The 20,165-nt window shown below is 54.0% G+C and overlaps 3 protein-coding genes across 3 annotated transcripts in view; 1 reads left to right on the top strand and 2 right to left on the bottom strand.

The window, feature by feature from the left end:
• SVBP (small vasohibin binding protein) overlaps nt 1-20,165 on the bottom strand; it is a 152,963-nt gene that overhangs the window by 89,899 nt on the left and 42,899 nt on the right. The window lies entirely within an intron of this gene.
• Nucleotides 1,292-14,013, bottom strand: ZMYND12 (zinc finger MYND-type containing 12; the record flags this gene model as incomplete). Its single annotated transcript, XM_061379599.1, has 8 exons — nt 1,292-1,433; nt 2,982-3,127; nt 4,148-4,268; nt 5,664-5,786; nt 7,384-7,553; nt 8,522-8,693; nt 12,718-12,859; nt 13,889-14,013. Coding segments are annotated over 8 exons (1,119 nt in total), but the record flags the coding sequence as incomplete, so codon positions are not given.
• PPCS (phosphopantothenoylcysteine synthetase) lies at nt 14,052-16,087 on the top strand. Its single transcript, XM_061379597.1, has 3 exons — nt 14,052-14,538; nt 14,955-15,058; nt 15,518-16,087. The coding sequence occupies exons 1-3, from the start codon at nt 14,052-14,054 to the stop codon at nt 15,839-15,841; spliced, it is 915 nt and encodes a 304-aa protein (XP_061235581.1). The 3' UTR covers nt 15,842-16,087.

Genomic DNA, 20,165 nt, shown 5'->3' with positions numbered 1-20,165 from the left:
GCTGGTGCAGTGCAGGAAATGCCTAAAATCCTTCAAACCTCCCCAAAACCACTCCTGATTTGCACCAGGCTCTTCCCAGCGCCCGCACCAGCAGCTCCCAGCTTGTTCCCATTCCCAGGATGCTCATCCCGATGCACAGTTCATTTCCAGGCTGTATTTGCAGGGTGAAGCTGTCAGGAGCCGCTGGTCCATGGCGCAGGCTCAGAGCACTGGGATTACCGGCACAGCTCCAAATCCCTGGGCGCTGTGACCCAAATCCCCCATGACCCAGGGCCCTGTGCCAGCAGCACGGTGCCCCCCTGCTGTGGTGGTTACAGCCATAGAGAGGACTGGTGAGGATGGATGCATCCACCAGCATCTCCCATGGGTTATTCAGAGGGTACCCCCTTGGCCTGGCTGCTGTGAGCCCCATCCAGCACAACGGGTACCCCAGCACAGGCTGCAGTGGAGGTGTTCCCTTCACCAACAGCACCAACCCCTTCTCATTGCTCAGGTCCCAGCTTGATGAAGCGCTCACAAAGCCAGGCCCTGGCCTCCATCCCACTCCCCCGAGGCAATTAAATGCCCTCATAAATCCTCCTGAAGTAAATGAGACTTAATCACGGGCTTAAAGCCGAGCCCTGTTCAACCCTTGGCAGCAGCAAGAGCTCCCCTCAGCCTCTCCCAGCTCCAGGAGCCTGCCCCACTCACCAGGGTCCCTGTTACTGAGGGTCACTCACCGCTTCCCAGGGTAGAATCCCATGGGAGCAGCAGAATGGGGGGGCTGTGGGCAGCAGCACGCAGTGACACAAGGGGACAGCTCCTTTAGAGGCTGGCATCACAGTTCATGGGATGCCTGCACATTTACCCACATCTCCTTCGGGTGGGAAGCTCTGATTGGAGCTGCCTGGTCTGTTTGCCCCCCCCTGATGGCTTCCAGGCCCTCACACTGCTCCTGGTCCTTCCATGTGTGGCACAAATGCCCTTGGCTTCCAGACTCCTCTAAAGCTCTGCAAAGAGCAGCAGGTTTGGAGGGGAGGAGATGGAGTCAAACCGGGTCCCGAGGAGCAGGAGGGTCTGCAGCAGTGACCTTCCCCATGTCCCTCCATCGATCTCCCCCACCAGACCCAAAAGGAACCTGAGGAAAGCAGCCACAGACCCCTCAGCTGGACATGGGGTGGGTGCAAGAGGCTGTTGGTTTATTCATAAACCATCAGGTCATGAATTATGCATCAGGTGCTGGTTGTGCTTTTGTTCTACCCCCTAACAGGCTATGGAGGTGGGGTGGTCCCAATGGGGTTGATTTCCAAACACAGGCTCTGGTAGGAAGCTCTTCACTTTGGGGAGGAAGGCTCCACGTTCATCAGCTTCAGCAAGTGCCTGAGGGGCTCTAGAGACTCCTGCAGGGGCAGTTGCTTGGCCAGCTCCAAGGCTTTCAGCCCCAGCTCCTGAGCCTGGGATGAAACGGGAAAGGCAAAGGAATTGTCAGGAAACTGGCTTGAAAAGCAGCTCCAGCTTCTGAGGGTGACCTGAACAAGCTGCTTTGCAGGAGAGAGTAAAGCTGCCAGCACTGATCACGGTGGGGATCCAGTGGTGCAGACAGGAGAGATTACTGACACCCCCTCCCCGTGCTGGGGATCATCACCTCCCATTGAATGCAGCAGCTCCCAAAGCTGTCTCTGGGAGAACACAGCTGTATTGACTCAGTCTGCAGTAAATCCCTCATTTCCCGTGCTGGCTCTTCCAGGGATTAGGCACTCTCACTATTACAGAGCTTTCCCTTTTTCTCCTAATTTCAATTTGCTTCTTGATGGCTTCCAACTTCCTCCAATACAGTGAGGAGACCATCAGTAACCTGGAGCTGAGCCTCCAGGATACAGGCAGCAGCAGCCTGGGGTTTGGAGCAATGGCCCGAGCAAAGAGGCCTCATTTCCAGTTGGATCCTGCTCAGCACTTCCTCGAAACCAGTGTTTGAGAATGGAGCATTCCAAAGCGAAGGCATCACCTCTGGAATTTTTAGGCATAAATATCCAGGGATGCAAAAGCAAAGCTGAATCACAGGGTCCAACTGAGGGACACGGCCATGGCAGGGGGCTGGCTCAAGGAGGACACACGTGAGGCCCGTGCCTTGCTCCCTGCAGAACCTGTGCCCTGATGCCTAAATGCAGCTTGTGACCAGCCAGGGCATCCCAGGGAAAGGAGGAACACGGAAAATACAGAGAACTGCAGGATCCTGCCCCTCTGCTGCGCTCTGAGACCCCCCCTGCAGCCCTGATCCAGCTCTGGGGCAGCAGCACAAGAGGGACCTGGAGCTGCTGGAGCGAGGCCAGAGGAGGCCATGGAGATGCTGCGAGGGCTGGAGCAGCTCTGCTCTGGAGCCAGGCTGAGAGAGCTGGGCTGGGGCAGCCTGGAGAAGAGAAGGCTCCTGAAGGGGAGACCTGAGAGCAGCTCCAGTGCCTAAAGGGGCTGCAGGAAAGCTGGAGAGGGGCTTGGGACAAGGGCCTGTAGGGACAGGCCAAGGGGAATGGCTTGAACCTGCCCGAGGGGAGACTGAGCTGAGCTCTTAGGCAGAAGCTCTTCCCTGTGAGGGTGCTGAGGCGCTGGCACAGGGTGCCCAGAGAAGCTGTGGCTGCCCCATCCCTGGCAGTGCTCAAGGCCAGGTTGGACACAGGGGCTTGGAGCAAGCTGCTCCAGTGGAAGGTGTTGGGGTTGGAGCTGGATAAGCTTTAAGGTCCCTTCAACCCAAATCATTCTATGTTGCTATGGATCCACTGTGGCCTGACAGAGACCAACACAGATCCAGAGGGATTTGTTAGCCTTGATAGAGGGCAGACCATGAGCAGCTTCATGCAGGGTCACTGAGACACCTCCGTCCTTGGTCACCCAGCACTGCGAGGCTGTCATGGTGCCAGGGGAACAGAGCAACTGGCTCCATGACATGAGGTGAGCATGGGAACAGAGTTAAGCAGCTCCCCTGCACCATTTCCCTGGGCAAATCCTACCTTTGGTATATCCATGAGCAGGTAGTGAAGCATGGCAAGAGCGTGCAGGACTCTGGCAGTTTCCCCAGGTTGTTGTGTTGGTGCCTGTTCTCTGATGTCTAATATGGCATTCAGCACTCGGATTCCTTCCACTTGCTGGGCTTCAGCTGCATTGGGAATGAAAGAGTCCTGTTGGATGTATGTCTGTGTGCAAGATGATACATTCAAAACTGGCCAATTATCTCTTCTAGACATCAAAGCATTTCTCCTGCAAGCATCGATGTGGCATCCCCAGCTCCATGCAAATTGCACACCCATTAGCAGGTATCTTTTCATCCAGTCAGTAATTGTGTTGATTAGCCTTTAGTTAAGGATGTGGAGTCAAAACAGCTGCATGAAAAGAGCAACTTTCATACCCCTGTCAGAACCAAGATGCTATCGGGAAGCCTTGTCCTAGGGTGGCTCCGATTGCAGTGACTGCTGATGGAGACAGTGCCTGTAATGGGGTTTACAGAAACCCCTCTCTTCTTTGACCATATCCCTATTGGCAGAGATGGTAGAGAGAGGACAAGGACCAGAGTCTGCTTCGGGGGAGCACAGGGTTGTACCATCCATATGAGCACATTTCCTAACGCTTTTTATCATAGAATCCCAGCCTGGTTTGTGCTTGGAACTGCCCCAACCCCAGTGCAGGACCTTCACTTGCATCTTTCTGTCCTAGTGAGAGATTCCCCAGCTTCTCTCCCAGGAGTGTTCTCTAGAGGAACACATCAGATTATCAGCACACGCTATTCCACAGTGTTCTGTTGCTTTGGAAGATAGGGTTGCAAACCTGCCTCAGTGAGCTGAAATGTCACTTGCACAGAATGAAACAGAGACAAAGGAGCTGCAGAGAAATGAGAATGTTGAAGTGGAACCGAATGCCTGAAAGGCAAAATCCTGTCTTATTGAAGTCAATGCCAAGGGCCCAGTGCAACCAGAAAGGGCAAAGCTGTGTTTCCACCTGAACACCCTCATCCCTCAAGTGGCCTCATTTGCTCCATCCATCCCTAAGCACCAACATCAGGCAGACCCGTGACTGCCTTGCAGCTGGCTCTGTGTAAACGCCACACAAACCATGACCTGGAGGATGTATGGGTTCTCTCAAACCCCATCCCCAAACAGCTCTGTGCCATGGAGGTGCTTACCCATGGGCTCCTCACTGACTTCCCTGTCCTCGGTGAACAGGGATGTTTCTGGTCGTGACTTGAGAACCTGCTGCTGGGCTCGGAGTGACTTCAGGAGAAAGGAATGCCAGGCACTGGTCACCTACCCGGAAACAAGGGAGTTATTGCACTTTGTGAACACGCAGCGTTTAGCAGCTGCTGGTTCTATAAACACCGTGTGCTGCAGTGCTCGGCCTGCCTGCACTGCCTCACACTGGGATCTCACTGCTCCTATCCCATCTTTTGTGTGCGCTCACAGCCCAGAAACCAACCGTATCCTGGGCTGCATCAAGAGGAGCGTGAGCAGCAGGTCCAAGGAGGTGATCCTGCCCCTTTGCTCTCATGAGACCTCACTTGGAGCACTGTGTGCAGTTCTGGTGTCCTCAACATAGAAAGGACATGGAACTGTTGGAACAAGTCCAGAGGAGGCCACGAGGATGCTCAGGGACTGGAGCACCTCCTATATGAAGATAGGCTGAGAAAGTTGGGGCTGTTCAGCCTGGAGAAGAACTCATAGCAGCCTTCCAGTATCTGAAGGGGGCATATAGGGATGCTGGGGATGGACTCTTCATTAGGGACTGCAGTGACAGGACAAGGGGTAATGGGTTCAAACTGAAACAGGGGAAGTTTAGATTGGAGATAAGGAAGTTCTTTCCTGTAAGGGTGGTGAGGCACTGGAATGGGTTGCCCAGGGAGGCTGTGAATGCCCCATCCCTGGCAGTGTTCAAGGCCAGGTTGGACAGAGCCTTGGGTGCCATGGTTTAGTGTGAGGTGTCCTTGCCCATGGCAGGGGTGTTGGAACTGGATGACCTTAAGGTCCTTTCCAACCCAAACCATTCTATGATCCCAGTGGCAGCCTGGGCTGGGAGCTCAGTTCTCCACCTGAGTGTGAAGTTTCATCAAACTTCAAGTAATGTGACTAAGCAGTTAACCAAGTTGGGTTGGTGGGCTTAAAGGGAAATGAGGCTGATGCTGCCAAAGCCCTGTATCCACAGGAAACCAGGATAGGCAAAGGAAAGCTCTTTTTTCCCCTCAATTATTAGAGCGATGAGAGAATTATTCCTTCCCTTGCTTGATCCCCCTGCTCCAACAATCTTTTACCCAGGTGACTTTTAGCATCAGTTTTAGGTGGCTCGTTTTTACCTGCTGCTTTTCCCTGCCTATGGCAACTCCTCAGTGACCCTCTCTCCTTGTGGGTGCCTCTTTAACCACTGGCACAGGGTAGGTGGCAGCAAAACTGGTTTGGAACAAGGTTTAATTGTCCAAATGGAAGACAATTTGAACAACAATGTGTAACCCAGGACAGGATTAGTGTCTGCTGGGCTTAACACTTAACATATTTAAGTATGAAAAGGGTTTCTAAGATCAATCCTAAAAGGCCACACTGGCACTTGATACCGCTGCCATCATACTAAGGGCAATCAAAAACAGGAAGAACATTAGGAACAGCACAGGGACACAGGAGAAGGAGCTAAAGGATGACTGTGGTGTTACCAACCTCAGCGTAGAGTGAGTTTGCTATGTCCATTTTGTTCTGGCGGAAGAAAATATCAGCCATGTGGAAATAGCCTCCAGAGGCCTCGATAGACTTCAGTCCAAAGGCAGAACTAGCGAGGTAAACCTGCAATCAGTATGTAAAATGAAGCCAAACTCAGAGGTTTCATGTTCATCTCAAACTGTGGACACTTTTCATGATGGGTTAATAATATTGCAAGCAATCACTTTATTTTCTTCCTGTGGAACTATAGTGTGAGTTACACCTGATAGTGCCTGTAGAACGTGCTGCGGTTTGGGTTTGATGCAAAGGAATATGATGCTCCCAGACCCCCTGCAAGCTGGGGCAGAGGAATCTCACTGCAGTGGGACCCCAAGGACGCACAGAGCAGATTTCATAGCACCAATGAACCCCAGGCTGGTTTGGGTTGAAGGGAGCTTAAAGCTCATCCAGTTCCAGCTTCTCTGGGCACCCTGTGCCAGCGCCTCAGCACCCTCACAGGGAAGAGCTTCTGCCTAAGAGCTCAGCTCAGTCTCCCCTCGGGCAGGTTCAAGCCATTCCCCTTGGCCTGTCCCTACAGGCCCTTGTCCCAAGCCCCTCTCCAGCTTTCCTGCAGCCCCTTTAGGCACTGGAGCTGCTCTCAGGTCTCCCCTTCAGGAGCCTTCTCTTCTCCAGGCTGTACAATGGGGATGTGCAATCCTGCTTTTAGGTACCAATGGGTACACTGCACCTGAACTGCTGAGCCCTAAGGCATCCGTGTGGCCACGTTTAGCCAAAGTTGTGTTTTACCAGTCATCTGTATTCCCCTGAAGTGACACTGATGTCTTTACTGCATCTGCTTATAGATTTGTCTATCAATCAGCTTTGTTTCGGTGCTGAGAGGGACAGGCATTCCAAACCCAAGCTGCCCCTTACCCAACAGAGAAGTTACTCTATATTTTAGCAGTCATTTCCCTCAGTTCTCTGCTGTCAGACAGCAGTTCCCTGTCAGCTGCTATTTAACCAGTTCCTCATTTAACTGTTTAAATGTCTGGTTCAACAGCGTTTTCAATCCCTTTAGCCACAGGAACGGGCTGTCACATTTGAAGTGCCATCCCCCTGTTCCTGGGGGATGCTTTGCCTGTCATTTGATCCTCCAAAGGCAGATGAACTCCATGACATCCTATTTTTGTCCCGTGTGGACTAAATTTATCCAGTGCGGAGTGATGCATACTCACTACTGTTGAATTTGATAGTAGCTTTGTGTGGGTGTAATGATGACATTCAGTTGGGGAGGATTAGATCTTCTCTAGTATAATATATACAGCCCTGTCCTTGCTTCGTCGGTGAACCTTTGGGGAGACTCTCCTCTGTGCCACTGGGTTTTTTAGGTATCCTAAAGCTGGTGCCCAAAGGGGCGTCAGGTTAATAGCTTTTTGCTATTAGCAAGTGGCTGCTCGACGTCAGACCTGCCTGAACTTTGGCTGCGTGTCTGAGATCTGCTGAGAGTCACACGCCAGCTCAGAATAGCTGGAATGCACCACTGCCTTCCACTGCCTTCCCACTGCCTTCCACTGCCCTGGCTCTGACTGCAGTGCAGGAAACTGGATCAGCTTGAAGGTCTCTTTAACCCAACCCGCTCTGTGATCCTGTGATGAAATCTGCCCATCGAGGTTTCCGTATTGAGCTGAAGTGTTAGGGAAGGAAGGACAATTGAAGCCTTTCTGCCTTTCAGTTTGCTTACATCGTTTGCCAGGTGGTACAAAGCCTCCTCAAAGTCCCCTTTAGCAGCACAGAACAGCCCCAGACTGCGATGCAGTTTGTACTGAACAGCAGCACTGCAGTCTGGAGTTCTGAGGATGATCCACTCGGCTTGTGACAGATACTTGGATGCCTCTGGGAGATGTCCAGCACCTGGAACAACCCATAGAGATAAGCAAGATAAAGAGCATGTTTGAACTCAGAAATGAACGCTCCCATCTGTCCCTGTGCAGTAGCTCAACATTGAGACCAAGCTGTGGATTCCACACATCTCTCCTGAATGCTCCTTAGTCAAGCAGGTGTCCAAAACCTGATTTACAGCCAGGCTGAGTGTCCTGAGCTCCCAGTGGAGCCAGGAGCCGTGTATGGCATTCAGTGTCTCCAAACATGTGCTCCAGACAGGTTAGCCCTGGGCAGCCGCTGCTGACTCATGCAATATCACACTGGAATTACTCATGGCACCCTTTCCCCCTTCCCTCCCCACACCATTTACGACAACCCTGGAGACAGCTCCGTTCTGCTGGCAGAGCATCCATTGTGTGTGCCCCTGCAGTGGGGATGATTTATGGTGATTTCTCAGTCCTTACGTGCAGCTGAGGGGAGCAGTTCCCCACATGCAGAGTCCTAATGGCACCTTTTGTCTGGAGCAGAGAGGCCGTGGCAAAAAGCTCTGCCGCAGGCAGGGTGTGCTTTTGTGAACGGACCGAGGTGCTCCTCTCATGCAATGGACTCACAAAACGTGTGCTGGTTCCCTGAGATAAGAGCTCAACCAAGCACCCTGGGGAATTTAAGGCTTTTGAGAGCCATAGGAAGCCACAAAGGAGAGATTTTCACACCGCTTCTCTTGTGGGAATGGGCAGAGGGGGCAAACATTTCCTCTGCTTTCATTGCTCTCCCATCACCCATGAGGGATCCTTTTCCCCAGACCCACACTGGAAAGGGGTGTGTGTGACTGCTCCAATCTCTCTGAAATGCCCTTGAGGCAGGGCAGGGGAGAGAACATGGCACAATGTTTGAAAGGCAGAGCTGCTCCTTCCCTGATAAATGCTAAAAGGAAACCAGAAACCTGACCCAAGGGAGGTCTTGCCCTTGCCACTGTTGCTATTTAGACAATACTTAACCAGCGGAGGCCTCAGCCAAGAGGAGATAAGCAGGCACCAGTTGGAGGGAATCGGAGCCGTACACCTCGATGCTGAAGCGCAGCGCATGCAGAGCTGCCGGCCGCGCTTCCTCGTGCTTCCCACCCCAAACAAACTCCTGGGCTGTGCTGTAGGCCACGTCGATGATGTGTTTCTGCAGGGAAACAATGGGATCGGGACACAGTGAGCAAAGGAGTCGAGTCTGCAAACTGCCAAAGTGATTGTGGTGTCTGTGTCTGTAATCAAGGGATGGACATCAAATCAGAGCCTGGCTTTCACTCCTGCCTCTATCAGGGATAGCCTTGCACATCCTCTTAGCTCATGTGGTGCCTTAAGAGACAAAAGAATCCTTTACACCTACCCAAAAGGGCTAATAAGGCTGCAGCAATAAAGCCTGTGAAGCACAGAAAATGACCATCACAAGACACAGGGAAGAATCAAAGGGGCTGCGGTGGGGCTTTGCTGACGGTAACAACGGTGACTCAGAGCATTCAGGTTGCCAAGCTGGTGCCAGCATGGGCACAGCTCCAGCAGCAGGAGACACGGTCTGCAGGCAAGCAGAGGGCTCCTCACACGATGCTGCAGCTTCCTCCCACCCTCTCCCAGCCAGTTCTGGGCCTGGTATTAAGGGCATGGAGTGTGGAAAGGCAGGCAAAATCCAAACACCCCAATGCACTGCACTGGGCTTTGAGCCGGGTCTGGGGCTCAAAGCTTCTCCTTCTCTGTTTGCTGCTGGAATCCAGACCGTTTCCTGTACATGCAGCTGCTCCCTGCCTCCTGCAGCCCACATTTGGTCTTTTCACCCTTTGCAGCATCTGATCCACAAGCTCCTCTCCATGGGAATGCCTGTTCATTGCCAGGAGCTCTACAGCAACTGTGGGTGCTGTGCCCCTAAAACGTGCAGAGGGAGGCCAGGGAAAGAGCCAGGATGATTGTTTTATGGTTGTTATTTCTCTTTGCTTTCAGCATAGCCCTTGCCAACTCCCAGCACTTCTGTGTTGGCTCTGCACACAAGTGGTGCAGTGGGAAAGCTGCCTGGAAAGAATCCTGTTGGTGCTGTGCCTCGCAGTGCTGCCATGGTAAGTCAGGGAGGCACTCGCTCTGCTCTTGCTCAGAGGCACGGGCAGGCCTGTGCAGCAAGGAAAATACCATCTCACCGCTTCATTGCTTTCTGTTTTCCAACTGGGGCTGAGCAGAGGGCAGAAATAAGAAATCCCAATGCTTTTGGAGGCCAGGCTTTGGCGTTTTGCTGAGCTTTAAGTGCTTAAAGAAGGGCAGAGAGGATCAGGCCATGGGTGAAGGAACAGCTCAGGGACAGAGGGCCTCAAGGACAGCCTGGGAGATCCTGACTGAGATAAAGGGGCATCCTTTCTGGAGCTTTGAAGAATGCACCGCAGGGTGACAGCACCCAGATACAGCATGAAGAGCTAGGACACACAGCACCCTCTCTCTACCCCACTGCATATAGACAGTGAAACAGCCACACACCAAACCCAAACCGTGCTGGGAAGCATGTGGCATACAGGAGAAAGTCAGTACACGCTGGGGGCACAGAGCAGTGGAAGCTGTTATTTATCAGGCTGCCTTTTCTGTCCATGCCACTCTTTGTCTGATGCAACCAGCACCGGCTCTGGTGTGTGGGTACCAACAGATTGTCATCTGGGGAGCTGCTGGAGATGAGCATCGTTCCTTTTAACTCCTTGTCAATGGCATCATCGCTGCTTCTCGTGATGCAAAGCTATCTTAAAACATCTGCAGTGAGGACAAGGTGAGGGTTAGAACCTTGCACAGCTCCCAGGGGGAGAAGAAAGGGCAGGAGACAACAGGAGCCCTGCGGCACTGAATATTTAAGGCTGTGCCTTCTGGGGATCGTTAGCTCTGGCCCTGAACCGTTTTCATCTTGCCCGTAGCCCCACGCCCTGGACCTGCAGGCTTTGAGCTCTTTTCATGTGTGCTGCAATTACAGAGGTTTCTCTGAAGATGCCCCCACGCAGTTTTCCCCTGGTTGGGGTTTGAGGAGGCCGAGGACCCCAGCTCTGCTGCAGGTGGGAGCAGCGGGCTGGGAACGCGCTTGTGGTTCAATGCCACGTTCAGTTACTCACTCACAGGCACCAAAAGCGAAGCCATGCTTGAAGAAGAGATGATTTCAAGAGGAAGGCTTTCAGTGTGATGTGAGAGCCCTGCAGCCATGGTGAGCAGTGGTGCTGGAGGGTGCAGAGCTGGCTGAGCACGCAGCTCTCCCGCAGGTGAGGCTATTCTACAAACAGAAACTTGGAGCCGTGTCAGTGTGGAGGTGCTGTCTGGAGGCACCCCCGGGGCTACACTGACAAAAGCAGATTTCTATCAACAAAGCTCTGGAGTACAGATGAGGTATGAAACTCAGAACCTGGCTCTCGGCTTCGTGCACCTTCCCTCAAGCCACAGGGCATGTTGATGTGCACAAGCCTTCCTGTGTCCTGAGCGAGGCTTGAGCTGCCTGTTTGCTAAACAAACAGCACGCAGGAGTTTGGGAGTTACAGCAGGAGTGTTCCTCTGAGCAGGTTTTCTCTCTGATCATCCGAATACACAGCTTTCCCCTGAGCTCCAAAGGCCTTTTCTGAAGCGTTTTTGTTGTCTCTGTGAGTAGGAATGTGATGAAGCCACAGCAAGACAGGGCATTAAATCATCTCACCCCTTCCATACCACTCCTCAGGCAGTCCAGGCACAAACCTGTGCCTTGCTGTGTGTAAAAACAAACCCCATTTGTGGGCTAGCAGTGGCCCAGCCACTGCAGCCTTGCTGTGAAGGTAAGCAGGTAAGGAGCAAGATGTTTCCTCTTCTTCACTCCTTAGGAAGGAAGGAAGGCAGAGTGTCCCAGCACACGCTGTTCCCAGCACCTATTATATTTCAAAGGTCTGCAGACAAAGGTCAGAGAATAAACGTAGTAGAGCTGTTAAAGAGCCTGTAAACCCCTCCACTTGGGTGACTTCCCCACAAAGACAGGCCAGGGCTCGGCTCAAGCTGTGGCAGTCGCTCTCTGCTCACGTGTGCCAGCCAAGGAGAGCTGCGCTCCCTTCTCCACTGCCTCTTCCCCTGGCACCTCAGGAAAAGCAAGGATTAGCTTCCAGCTAATCAAGGAGCACTTCCTTGATTTGGCCTCACGTGGTCTTTTGTAACGTACATAGCGTGGTTTTAGTTGCTCTGTGTTCAGTGATGCAAGAAGCATGGTGCTCGATACCAGGTGGAGTTTCTTGAAGCTGTTGAGGACACAAATCCCCTGCCCCAGTGAGACCCATTTAAACTTTTTGCCTTCTTTGCAGCCTTTATAAAAGCTCAGCTTTAGACTTGAACACAACCCGGAACAAAGGAGCTTTTGCAGGTTCTTGGTGTTTCTGGGGCATTCTTTGGACCTTGGTCCACAACCCTGCCTTCAGGGGTCTTCAAACAGAAAGGCTTCTCAAAACCCAACTGCAATGATGTTGGGATGGGTACCAGCTCCCTTGCAGCCGTTCTGCTGTCCTGCTCTCCTGCCATGAGGAGTCATGCAATATTAGAAGGATGATTTAGTTTTCAGGGCAGGGTTTTCAGCAGCAGATGCATTTGGGTGGGTGATTTTATTTTATCAACACTGTGGAAAAGCAGACCCTGCCATCCCCTCAAAAGAAAACCAAAAAAGAGACTTGAAAACCACTGGGGCTAGAAGGGAGCTGCACATCTGCACCACCCACGAGGCCAAAAAGCACAGATAAAAGGCTTAGTGGGAGAGGGTGTTTAAGTTGGGCAGCTAAACAAAGGCAGGGGATTCATTTCTTTGCCCCCCCCCCGGAAGGGGAATCCCTCCCATCAGTGAGGGGTGAGCCCAGCCTGAAAGAAGGAAAACTCAGCTGCAATCCCGGACTAATGGGGGAGATGGACTAATTCCTGGCAAAGCGAGAGATCCAGGAATGCTGCTGTGGGAAGCTCAGGACTTCGAGGAAGGACTGGGAAAGGGGCAAGAAGCTCCTCGGATCATGCAGAGGATGCTCCACTCCCCTCCTGGCAGAGGTTTGCTTTAAAAACCCAACCCTAAAGCTCTGCATCGAGCACTGATGAAGCAGTCAGGTGCCCTCCCAGCCCTGCGTACATCAAAGGACAGGAAGAAGAGATCTAATGTGATTCCAGTGGCAGCACTTTGAAGTGGATTTGGTTCTTGTACGTACCTGCCTCCTCAGCAGCTGCTCCATGCCGTGCTTTCTCTCTCGTTCCGTAGGGGGACACGGGAGGGATGTGCGGATTGGGACCAGCAGCTGGCATATTTGCTTGTGGATACTGACCCAGTCAGCTTCCTGATGGTCCTTATCACTAACAAAATAAGGGAAGAGTGGTATTAGTGCGTGCTCAGAAATGCCGTCAGGAAAGGCTATTGCCTTCGTGTCTTCTGGACTTTCACCCCAAGAAGTAGTCACAAAAGTCACCAGCTGTTTGCTCACACAGCACTTAATGTACTCTTGATATTCCCAAACACAGGAAAGGGCTGGAGCAGCTCTGCTCTGGAGCCAGGCTGAGAGAGCTGGGCTGGGTCAGCCTGGAGAAGAGAAGGCTCCTGAAGGGGAGACCTTAGAGCAGCTCCAGTGCCTAAAGGGGCTGCAGGAAAGCTGGAGAGGGGCTTGGGACAAGGGCCTGTAGGGACAGGCCAAGGGGAATGGCTTGAACCTGCCCGAGGGGAGACTGAGCTGAGCTCTTAGGCAGAAGCTCTTCCCTGTGAGGGTGCTGAGGCTCTGGCACAGGGTGCCCAGAGAAGCTGTGGCTGCCCCATCCCTGGCAGTGCTCAAGGCCAGGTTGGACACAGGGGCTTGGAGCAAGCTGCTCCAGTGGAAGGTGTTGGGATTGGAGCTGGATGAGCTTTAAGGTCCCTTTAACCCAAACCTGGCTGGGATTCCATGACACAGGAGCACGGTGCTCTCCTGCCAGCTCACTGTGACTGTCGATGTTAAAACCTCATTTAAACCACTCACACAGCTCCCCATACAGTTGGGTTTGCACAAATCTCTGCCTTTCAGCCCAGCTTCATCCTGGGCCTGCTCCCTGGCTCCATCCTGGGTCTTGTCCCTCATCCCTGCCACCCGGGCTTCCTCCCTGTGTCTTACGCTTTACCCCGTGACCTAAGCCTCTTCCCGTGTCCCCGTGTTCCCTGACCATACCCCAGGTGTTGTCCCTGTCTCCCACCCCTTGCCCTGGGCCTGCTCCCTGCCTCCTGCCCTGTCCCTATGATCCAGGCCGCACCCAGACGTTGTCCCTGCCCTCACCCTTTGGCCACCCCGATGTCCTGGGGCCTGTTCCTGCCTCCCGTGCCCGGTCCCGATCGCGGTCCCCCCCCCGTTCCTCCCTCACCAATAGTGCGTGAGGCGGCAGCGCCCGCAGCGAACCCGCGCCGCGGCCCCGCACACCTCGCACCGCCGGGCCCCCTCCAGCGCGCCGCCACCCGCGTTACCACGGCAACACTTCCGGGAGCGGCTACTTCCGGCGGAAGTCAGGCGGGGCGGCGCGGCGCGCTATGGCGGAGGCGGTGTCGCTGCCGCCGCCGGGGTGCGGGAGCGCGGCCGAGGAGCGGGTGCGGGTTTGGGCCGCGGGGCACGCGGCGTGCGGGAGGCGCGTGGCGCTGGTGACGTCGGGCGGGACGCGCGTGGCGCTGGAGGCGCGGGCGGTGCGGTTCCTGGAGAACTTCAGCAGCGGGAGGCGCGGGGCCGGCTCCGCAGAGCGGCTGCTGGAGGCCGGGTACGCGGTTTGCTTCCTGCACCGCGCCCGCTCCGCCTTCCCCTGGGCCCGCAGCCTGCCCCAGCACGGCGCCGCGCTGCTCGATGCCTTCCGCCTCACTCCCGGCGCCGGCTCGGCCGTGGCCGCTGATCCGGCCTCGCTGCTGCCGGCGTTGCGGGGTTATCACCGCGCCAAGGAGCAGGGCCTGCTGCTGCCCATCGAGTTCACCGAGCTCCAGGAGTACCTGGAGCTGCTGCGGGCTGCGGCTCGCGCCCTGGCGCCGCTCGGTACGGGGATGGGAGCGGGATGAGCGTGGAAGGGGGAGCGGGAGGGGATGGGGAAGCCCTGCACCATGGTCAGAGTCCTGGGGGGCTGTTGGGGCGCAGTGTGAGGGATGAGGCAGCCCCGGTGGGTGCCAGTGGGGATCCCATTGTGGGTGTCAGCGCTGCCCTGCCTTTATCCCCCACCAGCCACCTACAAACACCCACACTGGAAGGAAAACCTTTGTGGAGCAGCTGCTTCGGGGGCACTGCTGCAGTACCCGGGCTGTGAACCGTGTCTGTGCACAGCTCTTGAAGCACAGGTCCACTGGGTTGCCCCTGGAGGCAATGGTGATGGGAGTGTGTGGAGGGGATGGCAGCTCGCTGGCTCTGCTCCATCCCAGGGCAGCAGCAGTGGGTGAGCGCAGCCCTCTTTCCCGCAGGCTCCAGTGTCATGTTCTACCTGGCAGCCGCTGTGTCGGATTTCTACATCCCCACCTCGGAGCTGCCCCAGCACAAGATCCAGTCCTCGGAGGGACCCCTTCAGGTGAGGCCTCCCCAGCATCCCCACCCTGTGCCCGCTGTCCAGGGCACCAGTGACAGCCTGGAGAAGAGAAGGCTCCTGAAGGGGAGACCTTAGAGCAGCTCCAGTGCCTAAAGGGGCTGCAGGAAAGCTGGAGAGGGGCTTGGGACAAGGGCCTGTAGGGACAGGCCAAGGGGAATGGCTTGAACCTGCCTGAGGGGAGACTGAGCTGAGCTCTTAGGCAGAAGAACGCTTCAGAACACCCTGGTTATTAATACCAGGCTGATGGTTTGACTTTATGGTGCGCACTGGTGACATTTTAACCTTGTCTGGGGAGATCTGGCCAACTACCGTCTTGGAAAGCTTCCCAGTGGAAATATAACATGAAGCGAAGAGAGAATTACCCAATTCCCCCCACCTCTTACTAAAACACATCGCAATGTTTTTACTGAACCTTTCCTCCGCTCTCTTTCTCCAATGCAGATTACACTGAAGATGGTGCCAAAAATGCTGTCTCCTCTCGTCAAAGAATGGGCCCCGGAGGCGTTTGTTATCTCCTTTAAACTGGAGACGGATCCCTTGATCTTAATCGATAAATCCCGGCAGGCTCTGGAGAAATACCATCACCAGGTGGTGGTGGCCAATATCCTGGAGACCCGGAGAACCGCCGTGGTTATCGTCACCAAAGACTCACAGACTCCGTTATCTCTTTCCGAGGAGGAAATAGCCCAAGGCATGGAAATAGAGGAGAAGATAGTGAACTATCTACTGGGCCAGCACACCCTCTTTATAGAGAAGAAGGTCTGAGGACCGGCTCTGAATGAAACGGGAGATGTTCTCTCTCCCAGGTGAATGCTCAGTGGAACCCGATGTGAAAAGCTGCCGTCCAGAACAGCATCACTTCTCTGCACTGTGGTAATGGTTATTGATGCGTGGTTTGAAGGGAAGCCGTGCCAGAGGATGGTAGTCCTTCTGGTGGTGGTTCAAGAAGGGAAGGATGTGTTGCTTTCTTCCTGTTCTGTGGACTGGGAGAACTGGGAGGTGGAGAAATGTTATCTACTGTCTGTATATAAAACATTGTCCTGAATCTGCCTCCTCAACGTTTCTTTTTGGATTGTTGGATGGAAGGAGCGGGGCTTGGCAGGAAACGGGCTGGTTTTGTGATGAGTGGAGTGACAGAGCCGGCAATGACCTGGTATGGACAGTGGATGGTGAAACAAGGGTGCTGGAAGATGGAGAATGAGGTGGTACCAACTTGGGAGAGCATCTCTTGCTCCAGGGGCAATCCAGTGGACCTGTGCTTCAAGAGCTGTGCACAGACACCGTTCACAGCCTGGGTACTGCAGCAGTGTCCCTGAAGCAGCTGCTCCACAAGGGTTTTCCTTCCAGTGTGGGTGTTTGTAGGTCGCTGGTGGGGGTAAAGGCAAGGAGCTGTGGCACGGAGCACGGACAGTGGTCTCTGAGCGTGGCATGGGACAAGAGGTTGGGGGAAAGGAGTTGGTGGGGAGGTGATGATCAGCTTGGGAGGAGAACTGCTTCCTGGCTGTTCGGATGGGGTGGGATCCATAACATTCCTGGTTGTCTCTAAATAATGCTTCCCTACGATTACCAACATGAAGCACATATCCCCCACGTTTGCAAGAAGCAGTGGGGTAGAAACCTTCAAACTGCAGCTCTGTGGCTGTCCATTGTGTGCCTGTTTACAGGCTTTCCTTGAGATAAATTCACTGGAAGCCTGTAAGGAAAGGCAGAAGTGTGCAGGAATGCTGCTTTCACACTGGAAGCACTCTCCAGTGCTCTGTTTAAAACCAGGTAATGACATTGATCCCCTGGAAATTGGGTGTGCTCATAGAAAGAGCAGAATAAGTGCAGAAGAGCAAGGAAAGAGTGAGGATGGGAGCAGCGGATCAGGAGGGAGCGCTGGATGCTAAAGGACATTGGGAAGGATGTGTTCAGTGGTGGGAGAAACAGTCCAGGTGGGTCAGGACTGCTGGGGCCCAGCCAGGACATGGAACTAACAGTGTGGAGGGATGCTTGCAGAAGGTGGAGAGAACTGAAGTTCATGGATGTGGAAGTGCCTGTTGGAGATGTGCAGATAGGGAAGGAGAAGGTGATGGAGCGTCCTGCATGTGCGTTTGTGTGAGATGATGGAGCATCCTGTGCATGTATTATCTGCAGGCATGAGCCTGGCAAGCTGTCTTCATCTTCCAGTCCATAACCAATGTGAATGTTGAGTCCTGGTGCAGGGCTTTCTGTGGTCTTCAAATGGATTGAGTCAGCAAAGATGAGAACATAAAAACCTGTGTAAACTGAGCATGCCCTTGGAGGAGCGTTGGGACAAGGGGTGGGAGATGTGCGACGAGCGCTGGATGTTCTGGGCTCTTACTATGATTGCTGGACCATGGAGATGCTGCGAGGGCTGGAGCCAGGCTGAGAGAGCTGGGCTGGGGCAGCCTGGAGAAGAGAAGGCTCCTGAAGGGGAGACCTTAGAGCAGCTCCAGTGCCTAAAGGGGCTGCAGGAAAGCTGGAGAGGGGCTTGGGACAAGGGCCTGTAGGGACAGGCCAAGGGGAATGGCTTGAACCTGCCCGAGGGGAGACTGAGCTGAGCTCTTAGGCAGAAGCTCTTCCCTGTGAGGGTGCTGAGGCGCTGGCACAGGGTGCCCAGAGAAGCTGTGGCTGCCCCATCCCTGGTGGCAGTGCTCAAGGCCAGGTTGGACACAGGGGCTTGGAGCAAGCTGCTCCAGGGGAAGGGGTCCCTGCCCATGGAACTGGATGAGCTCTAAGCTCCCTTCCAGCATCATTGTTCTATGATGGTTTGTGATTCACTTGGAGGTTCTTGTCTGGTTTTACTGCCTTTATTCAGTGACTTGGGCAGTTTCTCACTCCGCGTGGCCCTGCCGTTGCACCGACCGTCTTCCAGAGGCTGTTTGAAGAACAAAATTGATGGTGTCCTTTGTTTTCCAGCTCTGAACTGTTTGAGAGGGGCTCCTTCGGTAGCAGAGGGTTGAGCTGTGTTCCCATGGATGTCAATGAATTTGCCATTGGCTTTTGTGTAGACAAAGTCCATGCTTTTATAACAACTGTGAAGGAGGTGTTTGTGATGGTGACTCCGAGCTTGCCATGGGTGCAGTGATTCTGTTTAAAACAAATCCCTTACATTTACTCACACATAATTCGCTTTCCCCTCTAGCCCTGGGATCGCTTCCAGTAAGGACAAATGGATTGGTGGGTGTAGTCCTTGATTTCCTTCAGTTTTCCTACTCTCTATTGTGCTTTGAGTACTGCTGATAGTTACCACCAGCTCCTAAGGTAAAACTGGGGCTGGTGGCTCAGCTTGAACAGTTCCCCTGTTACGTGCTTTATTTAAGGGCAACAAATAGAGGAGTTTGGGGAAACTGATTGCAGTTCTGGGATGTTGGGGTTCATGGAGCACATTTGGTGGGGTGATTCTCAAAGTCACCTGCGTGGCAATCTGGGCACATAAAGCCATCGTTGAGCGTTCAAGATGCTGCTGTGGGAGGGTTTCGATGAGCATCGCTCGCTGCTGCAGGGCTTCGTTGCTGGGTCTGCTCCCATCTTCCCCACGAGGTGGCAGGCGGATGACAAAAATCCCCCAGCTTTGGGTTTGCTTCCTTTGCTCCTTTGGCTTTTCCTCGGGATTCCTGTGGCTGCCGAGCACTGCGATGGAAACACAGATCCGTGTCCATGCCGGGTTGCTAACTGCGGTGAGTTCTCACCAGCCTCCCTGTGATGCTTTTGGTGCCATAGGATGCTTGCGTGCAGCTTCCTGGAGGGAAGTCTGCTTTGGGATATCACTGCCAGGCTTTGCTCTTTAAGGCTTGTTATTACCTTACTGATGGCATTAAGTGCCATGGTCATTGATAACGCAGTAACCTAGGCAGGGATGCAGCTCTGCCTTCCCTCTGCAGTGAGGGATGCCAGCCCCTATGTGTTTTGGGATGCTTGGAGATCATTTTGTTGCCTTTCTGCTCTGCCTCTTCACCTAATGAAACCCTGCCTGTCTCTAGCACAGGGTGATGGATGTGCTTGTGCTTTAGCTGCAATGCTTTGCCTGCTCTGGGTCTCCAATGCCCCCCTGCTGCAGGGTCTATTCCCTGGGCCTCTGCTTTCCATCCCAGTTGGTGCAAACCAACCCAGAGATGCCTCCTGAGCCCTGTAGGGTGTGGGGCTGGCTCCAGGTCTTTGGGTCCTATTCCTCTGCTTGGTTTTGCTGGTTGTCTTTAGGAGGGACACGATGATGCTGCAGATGGGGCTGAAGAGGGGTCTTGTGGAAGGGCGCAGCCTGGAGTACTGGGATTGTTCAATGCAAGAACAGAGGGTGGTGAGAGGGAGGTTTGGGGAGGCTTGGGATGATAAAATGGGATGGGAAATGATGGGAAAAGGGCAGTTGAGGCCAGAGGCTGGTGCAAGCTCTGTGGTACAGAGGGGCCTGCCCTGCGGATGGTGAGGTACAAGTGGATGGGATCTGTCCTGATCTTGCTTTGGGAATCTGAGGGATCGGGAAGGGATGGAGCAAAGATGCAGGTAAATGCAGGAGGTCACTCGGGGTGAGGGGGGGAGCTCTCATGAACCAAAGCAGCCAAACAGATCACAAGCTGTGCTTGGGCCTGGGATCTTGGGGAGCAATTCCACCTGCCAAAGCTGTTCCTGGTGATAAAGAGTGAGGTCCTGCTTACACATCTGCTTCTGAAGCGGGCTCAAAGGGTCACTGCAGACCAGCCACCAGTGGTTTTACACTGGTCATTGATCTGAGCTTTACCTCAGTCCATGCCTCTGCCCAGAGTGCCATTTGTCCTGTCCTCGGGGCGGCTCAGTCCCTTTGTGATGGCTCTCATCCATCCATGTGGTTTGGAGGCCTGGTCGATAACTCCTGCACCAGATGGACCAGCAGCAGAACACATCGCTGCTGGGAGGGAAAGAGGCAATAGTGGTGGCCTGAGCTTGCTCATGGTACCAGGTGTGCTGCTTGAGCCAGTGTGAGGAGAGGATGCAGGGGTGAGGATGTGGGTGAGATGCTCATTGCCGAGGAGCCTGCTGGGGAAGGCACCTCTGCACCAGTAAAACCGATCCCCAAACAGCGACTGCAGGGATGCAGCAGGAGATGCTCGCT

Source organism: Neopsephotus bourkii, unplaced genomic scaffold, assembly GCF_033783945.1.
Source record: "Neopsephotus bourkii isolate Nb327-2 ecotype Australia unplaced genomic scaffold, CSIRO-AGI_Nbou_v1 NB_1778, whole genome shotgun sequence".
In the NCBI taxonomy this organism is placed as follows: Eukaryota; Metazoa; Chordata; class Aves; order Psittaciformes; family Psittacidae; genus Neopsephotus; species Neopsephotus bourkii.
Note: the sequence above shows the minus strand (reverse complement) of the source record. Positions and strands in the feature narration are given on the sequence as shown.

Coding starts and splice junctions, on each gene's coding strand:
- PPCS (XM_061379597.1), top strand. CDS start 14,052: ATGGCGGAGGCGGTGTCGCTGCCGCCGCCGGGGTGCGGGAGCGCGGCC. Junction 14,539..14,954: donor TCGCGCCCTGGCGCCGCTCG/GTACGGGGATGG, acceptor TCTTTCCCGCAG/GCTCCAGTGTCATGTTCTAC. Junction 15,059..15,517: donor CCTCGGAGGGACCCCTTCAG/GTGAGGCCTCCC, acceptor TCTCCAATGCAG/ATTACACTGAAGATGGTGCC.